The sequence below is a fragment of the Melanaphis sacchari genome, unplaced genomic scaffold (genome assembly GCF_002803265.2).
Source record: "Melanaphis sacchari strain LSU unplaced genomic scaffold, SCAv2.0 Contig0_pilon_pilon, whole genome shotgun sequence".
NCBI lineage: Eukaryota > Metazoa > Arthropoda > Insecta > Hemiptera > Aphididae > Melanaphis > Melanaphis sacchari.
Window position 1 is genome coordinate 16,919,658 of NW_020270366.1, and position 18,703 is coordinate 16,938,360.

General features: G+C 22.1%; 2 protein-coding genes across 2 annotated transcripts; both read right to left on the reverse strand.

Annotated features, from left to right (window-relative positions):
- Nucleotides 1-662: 662 nt before the first annotated feature.
- Nucleotides 663-8,228, reverse strand: LOC112597694 (TATA element modulatory factor). Its single transcript, XM_025343865.1, has 19 exons — nt 7,829-8,228; nt 7,221-7,581; nt 6,411-6,621; nt 5,109-5,325; nt 4,924-5,002; nt 4,393-4,577; nt 4,190-4,230; nt 4,024-4,127; nt 3,850-3,970; nt 3,134-3,306; nt 2,875-3,066; nt 2,390-2,578; nt 1,997-2,196; nt 1,736-1,928; nt 1,530-1,671; nt 1,374-1,448; nt 1,157-1,283; nt 856-1,091; nt 663-767 (listed from the first exon to the last, which is right to left on the reverse strand). Exons 1-19 carry the CDS (start codon nt 8,097-8,099, stop codon nt 732-734), a joined length of 3,153 nt encoding a protein of 1,050 aa, XP_025199650.1. The 5' UTR covers nt 8,100-8,228; the 3' UTR covers nt 663-731.
- Nucleotides 8,229-10,126: 1,898 nt separating this feature from the next.
- On the reverse strand, nt 10,127-18,598 carry LOC112598649. The gene is given in 16 exon segments (XM_025345176.1): nt 10,127-10,369; nt 10,425-10,539; nt 10,609-10,880; nt 12,351-12,596; nt 12,849-13,076; nt 13,157-13,363; nt 13,609-13,862; nt 13,926-14,089; nt 15,264-15,358; nt 15,360-15,479; nt 15,481-15,502; nt 16,083-16,336; nt 16,420-16,647; nt 17,545-17,685; nt 18,043-18,166; nt 18,454-18,598. Coding segments are annotated over 16 exon segments (2,748 nt in total). The 5' UTR covers nt 18,576-18,598; the 3' UTR covers nt 10,127-10,213.
- Nucleotides 18,599-18,703: the final 105 nt, after the last annotated feature.

An 18,703-nucleotide genomic window follows, 5' to 3' on the forward strand; every position in this document is an offset into this window, starting at 1 on the left:
TGGATACTATTGTATTTTATATTTAAAAATAAAAATATTGTCTTTTTCTATTAATTGCATAAAATGTTTTATCATGTAATTATTTATTAGGGGAGTCTTATTTATCACAGTATAATGTGTATTGACTACTGAATTAAGCTTTTCAAACGATTAGCAATAAGGTAATTTATATTTTTCATTGTTTGAATGACTGCATCTAGCACTATACATTTATAAAAATAAAAATTTCACAACATAATTTATTAAATAAATACTTACAAAAAACTCAATTTTTTTAAACATCAATAATTTAATGAATATAATAATATATAATGCTAACAATCAAAATAATATTTATTATCACAGATATACATACATAACATATAGTAATAAATTATATTATTATATTATTATAAAGAACAAATTGCACTAAAAAATAAAAATATGTAACTATAAAAATACCTACAAATAATACTTTTAAGAATTCACAAGAAATAATAAAAAAAAGAAAAGTGGTAACAGTTATAATAATTTAAAAATAAAGATAAAAATAGTTGCTTGACAGTAAATTAATGATATTCATTAAAGAAATAATAGTTTTTAACATTTTAAACAAAGAATAATTTTATTCGTGATTTTTAAATATATTTTAGCTGTATACTTATATATATAAATATAAAAATATTAATTAAAGGATAAAAAACTATAACAGTTTTTTTTAAGAAATAATTAAAAATGTTTAATAAGATATTTTATCCTGTTTTATCTCTCTTAAGTAGTTCATCAATCTATAAATTTAAAGTAAAATCAGAATAATAGTTTATAAATCAAGTGACAGGTATAAATAATTAATTATTAAATATGTTTAATATTTACCTGAGCTTTATACATGTCTTTTACATCTTGAAGATCAAGTTTTAATTCTTCACTCTCTTCTAATTTTTCACCATATAGTTGTAATAATGCATCATATCGTTTTTGAAGGTCAGAAAGTTCCGTTAATGAAATGGATTGTTCTTCTACTTTAGCAGTAAGTGTTGCTAATCCAGTTGTCAATTGGTCCCTTTCATGATCTCTTCTTGATAATTCCCACTGCAATTGAAGTGCTTCTCCTATGAGTATAAATTGATATAGAATTACAAAATCTATGAATAAAACATTCTTTCTCTATCTTTACCTTCTTTCAATTTTATTTGTGACTGTAAGTTTTCTAAAATTGTTGTTGTATTACTAAATGATGTTCTCATTGGATCATAAACACTACAAGCTCTTTCTGTTACTGAGCTTCTGTCATCATCTGCAAACTGTAATTAAATAAATAACTTTAAGTTATTATCCTTTATTTTAATGTATACTTTTAAAAAGAAAAAAATAATGGGAATAAAAAATCATACTGATGGCCAAAATGAAGATTCTTCTGAAGGAACTCCAACACTTGTAGTTGGAGATGATTGATGAGATGTATTATGCTGTTGAAAGTAAAAAATCATTCAAAAAATAGGTATGATTAAATGATTATTTTAAATTTATTTAATCAATAAGCAACATACTTGTAATTTTTTTCTTTTTTCAATTTCTACATTTAGTTTATCTTTTTCAAATTTCAATTCGTTTTCAAGAGTATTAATTTTTAATGTAGCATCTGCTAATAATTTTTTACTTCCCGCAAGTTCATTTTCAAGTTTTACTAGACTATAGTAACAAAATAAAATATAATTTAGTTTTCAATTTTCATTTGTATTATTTCATTCCATACTTATTTGAGTTTAATTTTAATGCAGCATTCTCTTCCTTTATACTTTCTAATTGAACTTTTAAATTATTTTCATTTTGTAATAGACTATCAATTTGTTCTCTACACTTTTTCTCAAAAATATTACTTTCGTGTATTTTAGAGTCAATTAATTTTATTTTATTTTCTGCATTATTTAATGACGTTTGTAAGTCATCTAAACATTTTATGAAATTAGCAAAATCATTTATTCAATAATATAACTAATTAATTAACTGTATTTACCTATGGTTTTTAAATGTAATTGTTCACGTTTTTCAAATTCATGTTCTAATGTGTTTATCAAGGAAGATTTTTCTTCGAGTTCTTTAACCAAAGGTTGTGTTGCTTTTAAAGTTTCTTGTAATGAGTTTTCTCTTCTTCTTTCAGATTCTTCTAATCTTCTAATAAGTGAAAGATTTTCTTGTTTCAGTTCATTCATTAATCTATATAAATGATTTATACATGAATATAATTATTGATTAATACTAACAATGTCTGTAAGAAACTACTTTTTTAAACAGACTTAAACAAAACAAAGGTAGGTTTTCTAGTTTAATAATAGTATTTTTTTTACTACTGTTTTGTATACTTAAGATTATTTCCAAATTTATTTATTATAAAATAATTATAACTTACAAATAATTATTTTCTTCAACTTTGCAAAGATTTGATTTTAAATTACTTATTACAATCTCCATTTCTTCACAATGTTTATTTTTATTTAACAATCTTTCTTCTAAATCTTGTTTGTCTTTTTCTATTAGTTTAAGTTCATTGGAATCTTTTTTTAATTCTAGTACAGCAGTTTCTTTACCTTGAATTTCCCTATTAATTAAAAAGTAAATCATTATAAAATAAAATATAATACTAATTTTTCCTACAACATTAATTATAGTTAAACAAAATATTAAAAGTAAATGTATTTAATTATTTGATCATGTTGATGGCTATAAAATTATAGGCTTAAGAAATAAATATTTAAAAAAAACAAAAACTGTTGATTACAAGTTATAGCAGTGAAACTAATTTGTTCTACAAAAACAATAAAATAAAAATTTGAAATTATATATGCACTTAACAATTGAGTTGTAAATAAAAATAAAAAAAATAAACATAATTACTTTTGAAGAGATATCAAAGTTGATGTTAAATTATCAACTTGGCTCAGTAAATTTATATTTTCTTTTTCAAAATTTTGATTAGATTTTGTTAGCTGATGAATAGCTTCAATTTGACTTCTTTCCATCTCTTCTTTGGCAGCTAATGATTTTTTTATTCTTTCTACTTCTTGAGATAATTTTTCTTGCTGATCTCTAATAATGATTAATTCATCAACAAGGTTTTGAAAAACTCATAATAATATTTTTTTTAAACACTAACTTATACTTATTTATAGTTTTCAGTGATTCTTTTTCAGCTACTCGAAGTTTTTTTATTATGTTGTTTAAATTAAGATGTTGTTTACTCAATTTTTCTCCTTCGTCTCTCAGTTCTTTAATTAGAGAGTCTTTCTCTTCAATAAGAACTTTGAATTGTGCAGTATTTTTATTTTGCTATAAATAATAAAAAAAATAATAAAATAAATTCAAGAAAAATATAGCTTTTATATATTAAAATGTTGTTTTTCATATTTATTGAAGAGGATAATAATAGGCAGAAAAAATATAGGCGAGTATTAGACTGTTTTTTTTTTTTATATTTTGTATGTTGAGCCCAAATTCATCTTTTGTCCAAAATGACTCCTAAATATTTGGTTACATTTTTAATTGGTAAGGGTATGTTATTAATAGATAGTTGATGGCAGTCATTTTTTTTTGAGAATGAAATTTATTTGAACTGGTTTATTTACGCTTATCTTAGATTTCCACTTGTAAGTCCCATTTCTCCATTTCAGATTTGGTTTAAGATCATTATAAAATGTTAAAATCAAAACATTATTTACGTATGTGTGTTAATGTTTTACAATATTATTATTTATATGAGATATAAACCTTTTAATTAGCAATATATCATATTTATAATTTACTTAAAAATTAAGCTCTCTTAGTTTATTAATAAATATATAGATATTTCAGTATAAGTTTTTGAGTTCTTACATCTAGTTGTTTTTGTAATTGATCTTTTTCTCTAATAGCTTGTTGAAATTTTTTCTCCATTGTTGCTAATCTTTGAGTGTATTCTTCATTTAAATTACTTGAATTTAAATAATCTAATTGGCTAAAAAATAAATCATGAAATTTATTTATTTTTTTTTAATTAAAAAATATTACCTTTTCATCTCTGAATTATTAGCAGCTAATTCAGCATTCTTTTTACTTAAATCAATTAATTTTGATTCTCTGGATTTAACTGTAGAATTTAATTCAACAATTTTCTGAAAATTACCACTAATATTAAATACTAATTAGAAAATAAATTTTATTTTTATTTAATTACTTTTAGAAGATCTTCAAAGTCTTTTGGTCCATGTTGTTGTCCTGTATAAATAAAAACCAAAACGCATTTTTATATAATTATAATTCTAAATAAAAATAAATTATTTTTTATTTTAATCATGGTATAGTAAAATAATAATAACAATAAAATATACAAAATGTTTTAATACTGAAGCAGGTATTATAAAATAAAAATATTCAAACCAGATAAAAATGATGGTATATGGTCTGGATGATATTTTACTGGGCTATGTCGATGAGATGCATTACTTTCACTGTCATCATTAGTAGCAGGACTAGATATTACTTCAATATCAGACGAGGTCCATGTTTCAAGTTCATCACAAGAATTAGTTTCGCTTGAACCAATTTTTACAAAATCTGAATGACTAAATAAAATAAAATATTATATTATAATATTAATTTACTGAAAATAAAAATTATGTTTAAATCAATGTTATTTGAATTTTATATATTTTAGTGTAAATAAATGTTCCAATTTCTAACAATTTCAATTTATATAATTAAAATCATACTATATTAGTTTTAAACTTTTATACTACTAAGATCTATTATTATTAATTACTGGAAAATGTATTTCAGGAATATTTTAATTGATAGTACAAATGTTTTTTATTTTAAATAATTTAAATTGATGTTAATGGTTTATTCAAAATTACATTAATTTCTAAGTAATTATGAATTTATTATGTGAATTATTAATAGCTAACTTACTTATCTAAGGAAGCTTGCGGTGATGGTTCACGTTGTTCGTTCATAGATTTTAAATCTATTGTGCTACCAACCATGGTTTCTATAACAATATAAAATATTAACACACATTCTATAATTATGTCATACTTTAATTTAATAATAATCGGATTTCAGTTCTTAAGTATATTAAATAAAATAACATTTACCATCATCACAACTACTGCTTTCTAAAGTAGTGTCAGATACCTTTAACAAATCTATTGACGAGTTACTGGTGTCTAATGTATTTGTAATATTCATACTATTTTGGACATTCTTTAAATTGTCTAAAGGTTCTATGTAATTAGTTTGAAGTATAACACTATTTCTATTAGAATTTGGTTCAATAGACTCTTCTTCTAGTATATCTAATGCTCCAGAATTCTAAAAAAAAAAAAATAAGACTTTATCATATTATTAAAAAGAAGGGAAATAGGTAACAACTTTATTATTCAGAAAGTGTTAAATGTTCCTTGTCATTGTAATGTATATGTTAAATTTGAATTTAATAATAAATCATTTAATAAAAAAATAAAAAATGGCTTTAAACAAAAACTATAATTAAAATTTATCAACCTAAATTACAAAGTAAATTCTATGATATATTTATATTGGCTATTACACTAATTTACTTTACATAGTATAGTATATTGAAGTTATTTTTGTCAAAAATATTGCATTAATTATTTTATTAACTTTTAAGTTAATAAGGACTTACCATAGAACAATATTATATAAATAATTTATGATATTAATAAGTAATAGCTTAAAATTAATTAAAATACTTAAATATTTGAAAATGAAATTGTGCATAAATAATATAGTAATATGTGTAAAAGTTTTAAGAACTCAAAAATAACATTTTTAAATCACTACAATACAGTTCTTAATTCTTCTTTTAAATACCTTATTTTGTTCATACTTGAAATTCAAATATTTATAAAAAAAATTGTGCCTATACATTTTTAAAATTTTGGAGTTTAGTAAAAATTACTTATGAGAAACTTTGAACTATTTTTCAAGCCTTAGCTTTACAAATTAAACATGTAAACTTTAACAACCAAAATATTATCAAATTTTCATGATTTAAAATGAACTTTGTTAAAATTATATCTCGAATGTTTATAAAAACAATCCCATAAATGTTTTATAAATATTTGTATATAGTTAAAAAAATAATTTATTTCATTATCTTATTTTAAATTTATAAGCTTTTTAACCAAACCTAATACATTTTATCAATACTAAAATCATTAGAAATTTTTAAATGCCCATAAATAGTTTAAAATTACAGTTGAATGTTTAAAGTTTCTATGGTTAATATTTTTTGAGGTATAACAAAAATATCCAATTTACCAAAATTTAAACTTAAAAAAAAGAACATATAACATCGTAAAATCAATACATTCATCAGCCTTATTCAGAATTTAAAATATTTATGTTTTATTATTTTATTTCTAGATATTTACCTCATGAGGTGATGATAATTCAGTAAAAGAAGTATCTAATGATGAGGTAGTGGATTTTAGTAGTAACATTCCTCCATGATGTGGTATCAAAGTATCTTCACTAGTCATACATGTTACATTATCTGATATTGAGCAAGTAAGACTATCATCATCCTCGATTAATTCTGGAATTGGTTCTATTGTATCAGGTGAATATTGTCTATCGCTTGTCCTAAAAATTATAGTAATTATAATAATAAATGTGTTAAATTACTTTTAAAGCAACTAAAAAAAAAGTAAAAATTATCAACATAAAAAGTTTTTACATTTTCATTCAAATTCATTTCTTTTATTGGCTGAAATATGAGCCTATTATATTTAAACAATTTGAATTACAGTCTATTACTATAATTTGATAGATATTCACTATATATTTTAATAGGTTATATAAAGATAATATGATACTCATAATTCAAAAACATATTTTTCTAAAAAAATAATAATTAAATAGACTTGACTATGTAAAATGTGTCAAAGACAATTTAATTATTAAAGTTACAACATTTTTTAAGATATGTCTTTACATATTTTTTAACTATTATTTAGATTATTATTTCATGTTTCATTAGCTACCTATTGTGCTATATTGAAAAATTTAAATAATCATTTAATCATAAAATTTATCTAAATTTAAAATGTACGAATGCTGAAAAGTATATTTTGGGAGCTAAACATCTAGTTATTGAAAGAACAGTAGGGTTTATCAGCCAAATTGATTTAATAGGTTTTCTTTTTGACACAATTTATTCCAAAAAATAATAAAATATTAACCTATTTGGTTCAGTAATAACAGCCAAAACTTCAACTGAACTCGATGTTATGATTTCTACAGATGACGACTCAGGTGTAGTAGTCGATGTTGATCCAAGTATTTCAACACTATCAGAAGATATTGTAGATTTACGATCACTATCACAACTGACAGCAGAAAGACGATTAGAATTGTTGAAACTTGTACTTCTTGTTCTACGAACAACATCATTATTTGATTCTGAATCAATTTCAATGACATTAAACTGTTCATCTTTTGTAGCGGATGATTGTCCTGTAGATCTAGCTGGCTGATTTTCCACAATCAAATCGTTTTCTGTAGATGATTTAGATAAATCTAACGACATGCTTTGCCTCATTTCTACAATATTGAAAAATTTAAAAACATTTATATAAAAAATATACATTTCACATACACATTTTAAAATAATTTATGAATATTACAGCTACATAATTATAATATTAATAACTATTTAATGTATAAAGTAACATAGATATCTTAGAAAGCATGAAGGTATCTCATTTAAAATATCAACGAACAAATTTATTATTTACTTAATACTCATAACTGATTAATAATAATACTTATTAGTATATTATATGCACACCACTTTGTTTATCAGCCATATCATTTTCATTTTCAAATACTGAGTTGGTAAATGAACTCCACAAACTTGAACTTAATTTAGAAACCTTTTGTTGAGAATCTTGATTATCTTTGTCTCTTGGAGTTTCAGACTCATGGTCTTGAGATACTTCATCATTCTCATCTTCATCTTTGATGTCCAAAGCCTTATCAATAGTCTTTTGCGCTTCTTTAAGAGCTGTCTTTGCAAGACTTGCAAACCCAGACGCATCAAACTGATTAAACCAACTCATATTTTGTTGCTTAATATCTATCTGTTAAAAGGTGATTTTATGGGACATTCTATCTAGTTTAATATAATGAAATGCAACATATAAATAATAAAAATCATTATAAATTAACAAATAAGTTACTAAGAAGAAAATAATATATAATACATTTTCAATGATGTGTACATATTTGCAAAATTATATTTAATGTTAATATGTTATCTTTATTGATATCACTTCAGTTCATACTATCATAAATATTTGATAACATATATAATAAAGGTGATTGTGGTTATCTACAATCCATTTATGATTTGAGCAATTTTTAAATAATTAACATTTAATAAGCACATCGTTCATACTCTAAATTTCAATCTCCATTAAATATTGAGTATAAGAATAGATTAAACCTATAATGTGATTTGAACCCATACATTTTAAGTATATAATTAAGTCACAAAACAGATTAAAAAAAAATTAATTATTAAATTGAACTATGCAGGTTTGAACTATAAATAATAAATAATATTGTAGGCATATTTGTTTAATTCAGTGGTAGCTGTGATCTATGATAGTCTAAGGACACAGAGTCACATTTATAATTGCATGATTTTAAGATACATTAAGTCTTGAATACTTTAGAGTGAAAATACAATTTTTTTTAATAGAAAGTATTAATTAAATGTGGTTGTTCTGACTGTAGTAAAATTAACAACTAATTATTTAAAACAATCAATAGGAGTAAAAAACTAGATATTTTCGGTTTTTAAAAATATTATATTAATATTAACTATTAAGATTCACTACTGGTTGATAGACAATGATAAATCTGCCATTGATTGTATTCTTAGTAGTGATATTTTACATAAAATATCATAAAATAACATTTATTATTTAATAAAATGAAGTTTTTCAATGTTTAAGTAAAATTATAACCAAAATTACTGGATTAGGATTTTAAGTTATAATATATTCTATAATTGCATTAATTAAAAAAAATTAAATTGGATTTAAAAAGTACAATTTACATATTTAACATTTAACATAAAATAAAATTAATATAATTAAAGCATTAAAATATTTAACAATACTAAGGTAAGTATAATTTTAAATTTTGATTATTGAAGTTTTGAATAAGGTACAATTTATATTAAAACAAAGTGTATATTAATGCACAGAGGATGAAATAACTTAAAAAAATATATATAAAACAAGAAAAGAAATAAAGAAAGGACGGGAATTAATGGTTAATTATTTGAGAGTGGATAATATTATAAAAAATGTAATACATTAAACAAAGAATGAATTATTTAGAAAATTCAGAAATTCAAAATTGCTTTAATCTAATAACTATCTAATATTTGTTTAAAAAATTAATAAATATACTTGGAATACAAAAATATATTAAATACTACAATATATTTTATGACAAAACCATCAATGAAAATAAAAATGATACAATTAGTTTGAAAATATTAGTATTATCAATATATTATAAGAATATAGAAGTTATTGCAAAACTAAAATAATCCTTGGAATAATGTAAGAGACGAGTATATGTATGAAAATACCTATAAATTAAGAAAAACTAAAAAGTATTGCTAAAAAAAAAAGAGGTAGATAGAAAGTACAATAAATTATAAAACACAATTAATTCTTAAAAAGTATTTAAAAATAACTTATCCTACAGCTTTCAATACAATAATAATTATCATCAATAAATATCCGACTTTATAATTCAAATGTTATTTTTATTTTTTATTTCTGAGTTCAACTATTAAATTAATTTAATGTATTAATATACCAAAATTATTTTATTCAGTTAAAAATATTAATTTTTTTTATCAGAATTAAATATTTACATATATCCATATCATTGCCACAATTTTGTAGTTGATATAAATTTTAATTAAATTTGTTTTTAAAAAATTAATGTAATATTACATTAAGTTTATTAAAACTATGCAATATTATAATACTAACGTTGTAATAAAAAATACAGTACCATTTTCAATAAATTTAAAGTATAAAGTATATATTAAAAGGTATTTTATTAGTTGGACATATACATAATAATATTCACCGAACACTTTAATGATAAAAGAACTTTAAATTTAAAAGATTAAACAACTAACAATTTAAAGTCTTCCAGTAAATCTAACATTTGATCTGTATTCTTTGTATGCATTTGTTAACATCAGCAAAGAGGGTCCTTGAATATTCAACATTAACTTCTTCATTTCGTCAGGTGAACATACATCCATCATATTGAAAATTACATTAAAATAATGTTTCTGTAAAATTTTAATTTATAAATAATTGATTTTCAGCAAACATCCATTAACTTACCATAATTACTCCAACAAAATTAATTTCTACTGAAACAAGTTCAATTAAATCTTCTATAATATAACGACATATAATATCAAAATCACTTTTATTTTGTTTGAATAAACTTGAACACCTGAATAATAAAATAAATAATAGAAATTTAATTAATTAATATAGATTAAATGTATTATGTATTTATTACTTTTCAAGTTTGTGAAATGGTATATAATAATTTTTATCAAATAGAGAAGTGTCAGTAGATATTTGACATACAGATGATAAACACTTTTTTAAAAAATTAGCAAATGTAGTGGCATATAGTCCTAAATAAGGTTTTATAGAATTATTTGGACATTTATAAAGGACTATTAATAGTTCAGAAGCTTCTATAAGTAATTGTGCTGCTTTGCTTTTACTTTTTTCAACAAAAGTCATTATTCTCAATGAACAATTCATCATTGTAGTTTTGTTTATCTATATTGAACATAAAATATTGTATAAATAAATAGAGATCAATGTTAACTATAACATAAAATAATTTACTAAAAAAAACCTAAAAGTTAAATACACATTTTTTTTTTATATATAAAAACCATTGGTTACATACAGTGGCGTATTTTCATTTTTTTTTTGAGGGGGGGGGGGGGTTAAATTTTTAAAAATCATATGATAAAGCTTACTTTGAAACAATAAATAGAGAGATAAAATTAATATATACAAACATTACCGCACGTGTCGCCGCAACAAATTTCTACCAGGTCGACTACGTGTCAACATTGGTCACCAACGCTCTACTATTAGTTTTTGTAGATTGTGGAAATTTTTATAATTTGTTTATTGAAAACTCTGTACACACATACTGGTTAGATAATTTCTTATAATTTATAAATAATACTTTAATTAATAACTTCTATGATGCGTTGGTGCATAGATACATGTTTTTTTTTTGTTCTATGGAGGTTTGAACCCAGGACTCCTCCTTCCCCCGTAAATAAGCCACTGGTTACATATTTTTGGAAAATCATGATTACACTTAATATATAAAAATTTTGGATATTATAAGCAAGTCAACTAACAATGTTTGATATAGTACAATATATAAGAATACTTACTTTGTTTTAAAATAAATAAATAAATATAGAAAAATTAAGTTTAATAGGACTAACAATATGAACTAGGGCTCTTGGTAAATATTAAAGTTGGTTAATCAATTATGAAAATGTAAAATTAAACTTAATATTCATATCATAATGAGTTTTTATCACAAATTACAATTACTATTATTTATAAGAAAAATGGTTTTTATCTATATTTTTGTTTAAAAACATTAATTCTTGATTTAATTTAAAAGTTAATAAAAGTTAAAATATGATGCTAATATTTTCCATAAAAATATATAAATATTCTCCTTATAATATAAGCCTTTTATATTATACATTTTTATTGCTCTATATTTATGCTTTTATTTTCTTAAAATTTTGAAAAATACCTAATCAATAAACATCAATTTTCTTTAGTTTAATTATTTAATTTTAAATGAATAAGACTTATTTATTTTTTTGAAAATATAATTAATTATTTAAAGTTGAAAAACTTTTAGTAATGATTAGAATATGTAATACAAATTCATTTAATCATAAAAGAAAAAAATTATTATTTTGTTTTATTGTTATGAATAAAAATTTGTGAAAGTTATAAAGGTTAGGCCAAGATTAAAGTATAATAGTATTTTTTTTTTAGAAAATATTTCAAGATATAAAAAATTTATTTTTTATAAATTTAGTGTTAAATAATTTGTTACTCTTATAAGATGTATGCAAAAACCAAAGTTTATAATATGATAAAGATATCAAACAAAAATGTGTTAGTTTAACTTTGAATAAGTAATATATGCACATATAAACTAATTTAGTGTGTATTAATAGAATAATTAATTAATCTTACCCATGGTACTTGAAGTAACGCACAAACTAATTTTAATAATAAAATCAAACCTTGTTCTGTTTGAATCTTTTTCGTATTAAATAAGAAAGTTCGATTTAAAACAAAACAAAAATGATTTATATTATCCTTGCGAATTTTTTTCTTTTGATTAAATAATTGAATGTTCAGTAAAAAAGACCATAATTCATGTATATATTCATAATAATCTTGATTTATAGCTGGTTCATTTCCTTCAATGAGTTTAATCTAATAAAAAGTTAATAATTATAAAATAGGTACAATAATATTAATTGATATGTATTAAATAATTTAGATAATGTATAATCTATGATAATTAAAAAAAATATTTTTCTTCGTTATAAACACAGTATTTAAAATAATAGAATGTTTTGAACTTCTAATAAAAAATAGATATACAAATTAACATATTTTTTTTTAGGCCAATAAAAGATGTAAGCATCATCATTAATAATTATTAATTATCTAATAATAGCTTACTGTTTCAGTTTTCAAAATACTTATAAACTTTATTAAGTCATTAGAAGAACACAGATCCAATAACTTTTTAGAAATTTTATCATCCATGTTCATAGGGTTCAATATATATTCCCAACATTTTAATAAGAACTCTTTTGGTATACAGTGAGCAATTACATCATAATGTTTAAAAATGGTACTTAAAAAAAATTTTTTATCTTCTAATTGCACTTTTACATTTTCATTGAACTAAAAATAAATAAGATAATAATACATGTAGAATATCATTATATATACAATAATAATTAAAGTACTTAAAATATTCATACTAAAATAGTAATGTAGTCATCAAGTACAGCTAGATTATTGAATAAACAATCATCCTTTTGGTTTATTATTGAAAAATTCAACGATATACAGTAAGGGTAAATTAATAGATGATTTTGTGAACACATATAGTTGGAAGAAAGTATAACATATTCATTAAGATCATTATAAATATCAATTAAACACTTATCTGAAATCAATCTTGTTTCCTAAAATATAAGAATTTTGTTATTAATAATTTATTAAATTAAATATACATCAAGTACTAAATTGTAAAACAAATTTAAAATATATTCTTAAGTTTTAAAAACAATTTAAAAGTAGTTTTTAAATAAGTTTATATTAATAACAAAAAATATTATCTAACTGAAAAGATGTATTATTTCAGATAATACAAATAATTAAAGAGAAGCTAAAGAAATATAATTAGTACAAAATATGTTGTAAAACTTACGGGAAGATCACCCAAAAAGCATGATACTATAATTGCTGTATCTACCCAATTGTTTTCACCATGTATGATTTTTTCTAAATCCTTTGTAATATATTGTTTTTGTAAGCTATCTTTGTTTAACCTGATTGATATACTTTTAAACAAGTTTACTAATTTAGGTTCCAGCTCATCGTCAGATTTCAATTTCTGATAAATATTGAACGCAAAAGATACCGCAGAAAAATGCATAGGAAGTCCACAAATTTTTAAAAACCCTAAAGATTAAAATAATTAAAATAAAAATAATAAAATGCTGAAACTATTTTAAATATGGTCACCAATAATTATTGTAATCAATTTTATGATACTGAAATTATCAAGACTAGTAGCCATAACAAACTCTGAAAGAATGGATAGCAGTACTAATGAAAATGGACTATTCTTAATTTGTACTTGATGACATCTTAATGAAATGTTTAATAATTCTAAAATTTGTAAACACCTACAATTTAAAAAAAAAAAAAAAAACATTAAAATTAATAAAAATAATATTAAAAATTTAAACTAATTTAAATTTTGTAGCTATTAGTGAAAATACAGAACGTATTAGTGACATCAATTAGACCAATCATTATTTTAGATTCTGAGTGCAGCAATTAATTCGTTGATTTTATAATGGAATGTTTTCTTTGTGAATGTAAATTAATATATGGTAATTGTTGATAAAATACATAAATTATCAACTTTGAGGAAGGTTTTGTATAGAAAATTGGATCTAGTTTATACTTTAGAGAGATTAAAATTCAAAATTTGCAGTACTTTTTATTTGTCTTTTAAATTGGAAGAAACTGAAATTTTTATGTTATAGTAGATTCTAATTAAATTGATTATTTTTTTAAATTTTAAAAACTTTTAACTTTTTTTAAGTATTTATATTATTTATGGCATGAGGAAAGTGGCATACCCACTGACCAGCACAAGTTGCTGCAATAGCTACCCCCTGACCTTTGTTGGCTGGGGATCTGGTCCTCTAGATTGGGGGTTTGGTATAGGATTAACAATTTTACTTAGCAAAAGCCTATTATTATGATAACATAAATATCAAAGCTCCAGACAAGAGATCATGGATACAAGACTGAAAAAGATACAAAATGCAGAATTAAGGATAGCGACTAGGAATGTAACAAGCCTTTTTAAAACTGACGCATGGCAAAATTTAACAGACGTTTTAAATATGAAAAGGATAGATGCTGTAACTATACAGGAGATAAGATGGTTAGGAATGGGTCAACTTGATGTAGATGAATATGCAATACACTACTTCAGAGCACAGATTAACATTATAATTTCACTATGCACTAAGTAAAGATTTTAAAAAATGTACACCTATTACATCGATGAGTAGTAAGCAACTATAAGCCGTGAGCCTCTAGCTTACATTTTTTAAGCTTTCTTCAACATGGACAATTCTAAGTGGCGTGCTCTAATCAGTACGCCTACGAGTTTATAAATTTTGGCACCAAATAAAAATGTATCAAATGTAGTTTATAGATAAGTTTTAAAATAAAATTATTATTTTTCATTATATACCTAATAAAATTTTGTGAGCAAACCCGCAGCAAGTAACCCACTAATGTATTACAAATAATTATTATAAAATAAATAGAATTACATACTTTTTGATTTTTTCTGAAGGTATTTCTTTAACTTTTTTGTATTTTTTAAAAGTAATAAGTTTAGTTGATTCTTCAAAAGTACTTTCAAAAAAAAAGATCAGGAGATGAATCAATTAAAGAAATAACACTTTCGACATTAAACTTGGATAAAATTAGTGATGATTGATTGATATTTTCATTTTCTAAATGTTCACAAATATTCTGAAGTGTAAAAAAATATTACAGCACATATTTCTAACCTGTAAAGAAATAAATGTAATACATTGTCTTTTAATATTAGGTATTGTATTAAAAGATATTTTAAGAAAAGATTCTTACAAATTTTAAATTAAACATATAGTAGTCATACATTTTAGTATTTAAGATATGAAAACACGAATACTACTTTCAGTACATTTTAAGTTTAGAAATGAAAATATTTCAACATACAAATGATAGACATGGATTAAGACTTAAAATGCCTAGAGACAGTGAACATTTTGATGCTTTTATTCTATTAGCTCTTTGTAAGAGTATATTTTTAATATTTAATTTATATTTATAAATTAATTGAACAAACTATAACTATAAACAATTTTAATTAAACAATATAATAATTACACTATTTTAATTTTTTAATCTTATGATTTTATCTAATTTAATAATACTATACTCTTATAATTAATAAAAAATGAATTGTAAAAAAAAAAAGCTATGCTGTTTGAGATTCTTTGGTCAATAACTGTTTAATTGGCTATAGCTAAAACTAAATAAGAATGAATCAGAATAAATATATTATACATAAACAATAATAATCAATAGCAACATTAAAACTTTTACTTGTAATCTTTATTTTTAGACTGTAGAAATTCACAATCTTGTAAATTAAATTCAGGTTTGATAATACAATTTGTAATTTTTTGCAAAATAATTAATTTTGTTGTTTGAGGAAGAATATCTGAAATAAAATGAAAATTTTTTGCTAAAATCTCGTCACTAGCAACATCTAATAGGAGTTTAATATTTTTTTCTAGTGGAATATCTTTAGTTTTTAGTTTTGATAGCAATCTCACATATTCAATTAGAAAATTAGTCTGAAAACAAATAAAATAAAATATTATAAACAAGAACACGTAATATTTTTATTTTTAAGGATATACAATTTTTGATTACTTACAAAATGCTCATTAATCATGTAAATTTCTGAATTATCAGAATTAGTTTTAAAGTATTTTAGTTTTGATTTATAAGTATTGCAAATACATTCTTCCTTTTCATAATTAAACAAATGATCATCATTTTTTATTATGAAATTGTCATCAATTAATTCTGATATTACTAAAGTTTTAAACTTAGTAGTAAGTCGACTTAATTTCATAAATAGAGTGAAATTTATGACATCAAGCTAGAAAATAATATTATTCTTACTGTTATAAAATTACATCCCAAAGGGCAAGAGTATAATTAATAATATACATACATATATATATATAATTACAAATATAATATCAAAGCTAAAAATAGTGAATATTGTTTGTACATTAAGTATTACAGTAAAATATTGTTTCAGTTTAAACACATAATAATAAACAAAAATTAATTAATATCTTGAGTTTCATGAACTTAATGTAAAATGTGAAAAACCAAACTAAATAGTAGTTATTTCTATTATAAATTCTGAAATAAATCTAATTAAACAGTATAATACTTTTATGAAAAATCTGCTAAAGCTCTTAGCAACTTTATTTAATAAAAATCAGAAGGCATACAATTTAGTAATAGTGTCCAAAACATAGATCTAAAGAAATAATAATTCTTAGGTGAAGATATTAATAGATAAAACATCAATCATTTAAAATAGATCACTAAAAGGATATATTCAACTCTTGTTGTATTAAAATTTTAAATAAACTCAGTCTATCAAACTTTTATTATTTTAAAATATTTTTTAAAGTAATACAATTAAACAAAGAAATTTCAAAACAGTAATCAGATCATTTTATTTATACAAAAAGATTAAAATGCTGATAGGTTTAGTGTTTCAATAAATTATTTATTTATTTCAATAAACAGATGTCACACTGGCTAAGATTTGAACTGTATTAACTATTAAGTTTACTGTATTGGCATGACATACTATACTGTTGTGAAAAGAAAGTTGAAAAATCTGAATATTTAAAATATATGCACTAAAATACTTGTAAAATTAAAAAAATTAAAAATATATATTACTAATAAATTATAAATGTACATGTTCATGTTATATGTAAAAGTATTAGATATTTAAACATTTTCAACTTACAGGTTCAGTAATATCAACATTTTGAAAATGTTTTATTATTGAAGATAAATATTTTATAATGTGACACATATGTGAATCTAAAGTCAAACAGGTATATACAATCTCCACATTAAGTAATCCATCACATATTTCTTCTACTACCTGAAATAATTAACGTAATTAAAACTTGTCAATATTAACACCATATTTTTATTTTTTATTTACTTATCTAGGTACTAATAAACATAAAATAATTACAATGAAATAAAATAAGTAATGAAAAATAATTTAACTACAAATTAAGTTAAGGACATCTATTGTTGGAAATACAGATTAAATAAAACAATATTAAATGTATTCCATTATACAGTTAATATTTATATAAGTAGCCAAATAGATAATACTAAAATGTAAATAAATGTTTAAATGGGGATTTAATTTATTTTTAATAGTTAAATGAAGAATGTTTTTTAAATGCATAGCTATATACTATAATTCCATCTAAAAATTGAAACTTACTCTTAGAAATTCATTATTTATTTGGAAAATTTTATCTTCCGGGTAATCAACATTAATCTTTTCTAAATTACTTAAGAATCTTGTGCAGCGCAACATTTTGGTGGTCTTTAAATATTGGCCTATTCTATAATACAAATAAAAAATTTAATTATAAATCGGTATTAGTTCTTATTATATCATAAATCATATAGATGCTAAGGCAGCTAGGTGACAAGAAATATTATCGGAAAATTATAAATTTATGAAACTGTCTACCTAGTGCTTGAGTAGAATATAGATTACAAGTATAGTTTAGACAAAGTACAGTATTCTTTTTAACTGAAATATAAACTAAAAAAAACATAAATACACGGTGTCACGAAGGGTAAATTGTACATCTAATTACTATTTAGTATTAAGGTAATAACTAACAAGACACGAAGACAACAAATACTATTAATATAGTCAAGTGAATTATGAGTATTGAATATTGAGTATTGAGCATTTGAGAAGTGAGTAGTGAGTACACTGAGTACTGAAGATTGAAGAGACATACGCAACACGACGTTATCATACCGGTTTGAGGTTGCACGTGCGTTCCTAACCAACGATAAAGAAGTTGCTCATGGATACAACGCATAATATAGTTGGCAATACCGCTGTGCAATGTTGCCAAGTCGGC

Excerpts from the sequence above, each read along its gene's own strand:
- LOC112597694 (XM_025343865.1), bottom strand. The coding sequence starts at position 8,099 with ATGAGTTGGTTTAATCAGTTTGATGCGTCTGGGTTTGCAAGTCTTGCA. Across the intron at positions 5,003-5,108 it reads AAGCAGTAGTTGTGATGATG|AAACCATGGTTGGTAGCACA; the intron begins GTAAATGTTATT and ends ATATTGTTATAG. Across the intron at positions 2,579-2,874 it reads ACTTTGATATCTCTTCAAAA|GGAAATTCAAGGTAAAGAAA; the intron begins GTAATTATGTTT and ends TTTAATTAATAG.